The sequence below is a fragment of the Nicotiana tomentosiformis genome, chromosome 7, assembly GCF_000390325.3.
Source record: "Nicotiana tomentosiformis chromosome 7, ASM39032v3, whole genome shotgun sequence".
In the NCBI taxonomy this organism is placed as follows: Eukaryota; Viridiplantae; Streptophyta; class Magnoliopsida; order Solanales; family Solanaceae; genus Nicotiana; species Nicotiana tomentosiformis.
The window spans coordinates 68,986,763-68,992,066 of record NC_090818.1 but is presented as its reverse complement, the minus strand read 5'-3'; the positions used below and the strand labels follow the sequence as shown (position 1 = coordinate 68,992,066).

General features: G+C 38.1%; 1 protein-coding gene across 1 annotated transcript; it reads right to left on the bottom strand.

The window, feature by feature from the left end:
* Nucleotides 1-3,808: 3,808 nt before the first annotated feature.
* Nucleotides 3,809-4,725, bottom strand: LOC138895752 (uncharacterized). Its single transcript, XM_070180477.1, has 2 exons — nt 4,512-4,725; nt 3,809-4,365 (listed from the first exon to the last, which is right to left on the bottom strand). The coding sequence occupies exons 1-2, from the start codon at nt 4,723-4,725 to the stop codon at nt 3,809-3,811; spliced, it is 771 nt and encodes a 256-aa protein (XP_070036578.1).
* Between the last annotated feature and the right edge of the window lie 579 nt (nt 4,726-5,304).

The window sequence follows — 5,304 nt, the reverse complement described above, 5'->3', positions numbered from 1 at the left end:
CTAGTTTCTTTGCCTCGACCTCTAATATATTATTACCTCCTCAATCTCGATAGACAGGTCAAAGCCTCGGGCATGGATCTCTTCGAGGGTCTCCCATCAAGACAGCCGCCTCACGTATTCGACATTGGTCTTCAGGCGGGCCTCAGCTGCTTCGACATGGGCCTTGTTCTGGGCCACCATCTCTTCATCATCGGTCGAGGTTGACTCCAAATTGGACCTCGTTTCTTTGAGCACTTTACCAAGGGCGTCCCATTTTGCGATGGCCGAGTCTAGCAATGCTCGGAGATCCTCATTTAGTTGAGCCTGTTTATCAGCTTTCTCCTTTGCCACCTAAAGTTTAACCTCTACCGAAGATAGCTTCGCCTGGGCAGATTCCTTCTCCGAGGCCAGCAAATCCATCTTGCTCTTCCACCCATTAGCCATGACTTGGATCTCGTCCATCTCCTTTCAGAGTTGGTTGATCTGGTCGATCTTTTGCTGGATCTGCGAAGTATTATCATTAGCCACTATGACCAGTTCCTCATTTCTAACTTCAAAGACCTTTATATTTTAAACCAAGTCGGTATGCTCCCGCCTTAGGACCGATGCTTCTTTCTGAGCCCTATCTAGCTCGGCCTGAAGGTTCTTAATGACCCATTATTGTTGCTCACTGAGGATCTTGTACATATCCCTTTTCTAGGATAGCTCCTTGACCTTGACTCGATACCGGAGGAAGCTTTCATGATGAACTGAGGCCTGTAAAATGAAGAAAATCGTGAGAAATATCAAAACCTAAGTAAAGTTCGAAGGGACTGATGAGCTCAAAACACACACCTAAATATGCTCGCTAGTCAAAGATAGTATAGAAAATTATCGTATCCAGGAGGATTGGAGTTAAACAGTAATTTCGTATCTTGTAGCTAGATTGCTATCCAAGATGATCAACAATTGATATTATATGATTAAGTACTAATATTAACTAAGACTCTAGATCTAATAGACTAATGACAATTGAACAAAATTTAGCAAAGAAGATATCAGTAGGAGAAAATAGGGGTTGATAGGATAGGTGCAAGATAATTGTTTGGGATTTAACTCTCGTTAATTCACTTCTAATGTTTAAGTGACTCTCTCGAATTCACTCAATTATTCTTTCAAACGTTTAGTAAAAACTCCTCTCTCGATTAAGTCTCAATCTCACAATATGAACCAATTTATGCTCGGTGAAGATATACACGAATTCGTAGTGGACTACTCGTTAGGAGAACCTCTTTCGATTATCCTCCTAACTAGGTCTAAAAATTAATTCAACTAGCCTCTTTCGATTACTAAGAAGAATCAATGAATTCAACCAACAAGATGATGCAAAAAGATCACAAGTTATGCCTCTCTCGATTATATGAACATGTGAATATAGATGCAATAATTAAATCACCCAAAACAATTCAATACATAAAAACTAGAGTTAACATAAACAAACAATCATCAAAACACCAAATCCATAAATCCTTAAATAGAACTAATCCATAGATATGGAGTAATTCATCACAAATATAAAGAAAGGCATTAAACGATCCAAACTCTTGTCTTGAGTGAGGATTGAATGATGAATTCCTTGTGCTTTGGCTTCTCCACCTTCTCTCTAGCCTCCTTAGGTCTTAGATGTGTCAAAAGTCTAGAAAATACTATTTTTTCATGTATTTATACCAAGTAGGGTCGGGCCCAAACGAAATTACCCTTTTCTAGCCAAAATAGAAAAATTTACAAACTTATTGCTTTTCATGCGTCGCACTGTGCGTAGCATTAGTGCTTTTTCCTGACAAACCTCAAAAACCCAGTCTCTAAAGTTTGAAATTTTCTGACACATTTTTACGCTGATGTGTCACACTGTGCGTACCCCAGTGCGCCGCACCAATGCATATTTTTAGCAAATTATTCTTACTTGAATTTTGACACCCAGAAGTGATCCTCGACCCCCGAACACGATTCCGGCTTATTCCTTTGGACTTTTACTCAGACTTCAAAGCTCCAATTAGCTCGAATTAGTTCCATAACATCTACATAGCTCGGAACCACTCCTATAAGGCATACAACACATAATTAGTGCAAAACACTAGCAATTAACGCTCAAACTCACTTAAAGTACAGTAAATTGGAATGTAATAAGCGACTAAAGCACAAGATTATAGCCTAACATCAACACCCCACACTTAAACCATTGCTCTTCCTCGAGCAATCATACCACACTTTATATAGACACAACCTTACTAAGAAACTCTCCTAACTCATTACACCAAGAATATGTAAAACAGACTAAGCACAATAGTGTAACATCTTCACCTCAAGAATTGACTCAAAAGCATCATGCATTATTTACAACTCACCCACTTACTCTAATATAGAGGTCAACAACATTGCCTTTCCTTCATGAATGAAGTGCCCTCACAATAATAGAGAGTAGTTCCACACACAATAAAAGTTAAGAATAATTAGGAACTCAAGATAGAAAGAATTCACTCACTCTTAGAAACAACATTCATATGCCACAAAAGATGCACCATAGGCTTGCCCGTAGTGTACTACTCAACTGATCGACCCCATTCAGTCAAGGATCATATAGGACTTTCATTGGTTGTAATATAAGATGCGGTACGAGTAGGATACATTTATATATAATAGTGACTACACCTCCTCCCTAATAACTTTAATACATACATTTCATTATTCAAAACCCCACACTTATGTCAAACCATAACTCCACCTTCACATCAATATACATTAACTCCCAACTTATTTAAGCACAATTACATCATAAGTAACTACTATCAAGGAATATTTTTCACAATCGTATAATTAATCTCTTTTTTTTTCCAATTCAAGCGGCTCTTACTTTTTCAAAATAGTGCACATTTTTCCTTATTTCAATAGTTCCACTCGAAAGCCCAAACAACACCCCACACTTTAACTTTTACAGAGTTCATACCAAATTCAAGTGCTCACAAGAGGTAAATGATTCAAATAGATAGTCAATTCAAACAAATGGGTTAGGCTTGTAATGTGGTTATCAAAAGAAACGGGATTACATGCTCAACAGAGTTAACTAAGATACATAACAATTAGGTGGGTAAAAGCATATAACTGGCTCAACAAAGAAATGCCTATATCACTTTCCAGACTGAACAAAACTACTATTTGCTTTGCAAACATACGAGGCAAGTTCTAGACATCAAATGCAATGCACAGAATAATACAAAAACCTCATACATACATGGTACATAACTCACTCAAGATTGGGTGATCAAGACTATCTAGTCAAAGCTGTTAAGCAAAGTTAAACTTATACAGTTTAAGGTGCTTATGCAATAGTCAAAAATTGAGCATAAGCGTCACAACTAAAGCACTCACTATTCTCAAGGCATAATAAAGTCAAAAGACATTGCTTCCAATTCAAATCATAGAACAAAGATTCCTACTTCTAAAAACAAAAATTAACTACACCCCGTTCAAACAAAACCCTTGGAAAAGAACCGCGGCACAAAGAAAAACCAAGGGGGAAATATTACACTACCTAACAAAAGAAAATCTTTTTGTCTTTTTCTTTTGACTTAAATCCCTTAAGAAACATGTTGAATGATATCCATCATCAGGAAGAGTCAAAAAGTTTAAAAAACTTTATGTTTTTGTTTTCAATTTTACAAAACAAAAACAAAAACTAACATACATACAACATACAACATATAATTATCCCCCTACACCACACTTTGAGTTGTGGAATGTTCCCATGACATATAATTAAAAAGCATAAGGTAGAGAAAACTTCCTTGAATATCTAGTCGGGGTCTGAGTCGAAATCGGGCTCTATTCCACGCGCCCGAACCAGTGCACACATCCATGCAGACAGCTTTTTCTCAAACTTTTTGGTGTACACCCCACACGTATCTTTCTCAATCACTGGAGCCGTCTCTTTTGAAATCTTCACCTTCCAATCAACACTTGCAGCTGGCTTCTCCCTTTTCACTCCAATTGATACATTCATCCTAAACGTCACCATCTCTTTACCCACTCTAAGCATGGGTTTCCTATCATGTATATCCAGTATAGCTCTACCCGTTGCTAAATATGGTCTTCCTAAGATTAGGGGTATCTCCTTATTCTCCTCCATATTCACCACTATGAAATCTACAGGAAATACGAACTTATCTACCCGCACTAAGACATCTTCTACTATCCCCTCGGGTATTATCGTTGTTTGGTCTGCCATCTGCAAGGATATTGGTGCTGACCTTATCTCTCCAATTTCATTCTCCAGCTTCTTGTAAATAGACAAAAGCATTAGATTAATTGAGGCACCAGAATCACATAAAGATTTATCAAAGTTAAGAGTGCCTAAAGAGCAAGGTATTGTAAAACTCCCTGGATCTCCACACTTTTTTGGGAGTTTGTTTTAAAAGATTGCACTGCAATGCTCTGTGAGCTTAACCACCTTGGTCTCTTCTATCTTTCTCTTCTTTGTGAGGATCTCTTTCAAGAACTTTGCATAAGCTGGCATTGTAAGAGAACTTCAGTGAATGGCAGGTTTACATTAACCTGTCTCAGCATATCTAAAAATTTCTCAAACTGCTTGTCCAGCTTTTCTCTATAGAGCTTTAGGGGAAAAGGTAGAGCAGGCATGTGCTTGCTCACATCATTAGTTTCTTCCTTCTTATGTTTCTCTACTCCCTTCTTGCTTTTTTTCTTATCAGTCATTTTATCATCTTCAATTTTCAGCTCCACCCCCCTTTCTTTTTCAGGTGCAACTTCTTTGTGAATTGGAGTGGTTCTTTCAATGCTTGTCTGCTTCTCAAGTTTACAGCATTTACCGTTACTTTGGTATTCTTTTCAGTATCAGCTGGCAGAGTATCTAGGATTCTCTCAGATATTACAGTTACAATTTGTCCCACTTGTCTCTCCAAGTTACGCAAACTTGTCCCAAGTTCCTTGATAGCTGCCCCATGAGAATCTAATCTTTCATTAGTCTTGACAATAAATGACTTCATAAGATCTTCTAACCTTGATTGAATTGGCTGTTGAGGCTGAAATTGCGGCCTCAACGGATTCCCAAAACCAGGAGCTCCTTGAAATCTCGAGTTATTTTGTTGCCATGCATTTGATGTACCCCCAGGTGAACTCCATGAAAAATCGGGTTGCTTCTGACCCATTGCATTGTAGTTGTAATTACCCACAACATTAACTTCCTCCATTGAAGCTTGACACTCATGAGTAGGGTGTCCTCTTCCACTGCATGAGGCTCATTATGTATTGAATCTAAGGTTAGCGTCCTTATTT

Coding starts and splice junctions, on each gene's coding strand:
- LOC138895752 (XM_070180477.1), bottom strand. CDS start 4,725: ATGACTGATAAGAAAAAAAGCAAGAAGGGAGTAGAGAAACATAAGAAG. Junction 4,366..4,511: donor ACAATGCCAGCTTATGCAAA/GTTCTTGAAAGA, acceptor CTTGCTCTTTAG/GCACTCTTAACTTTGATAAA.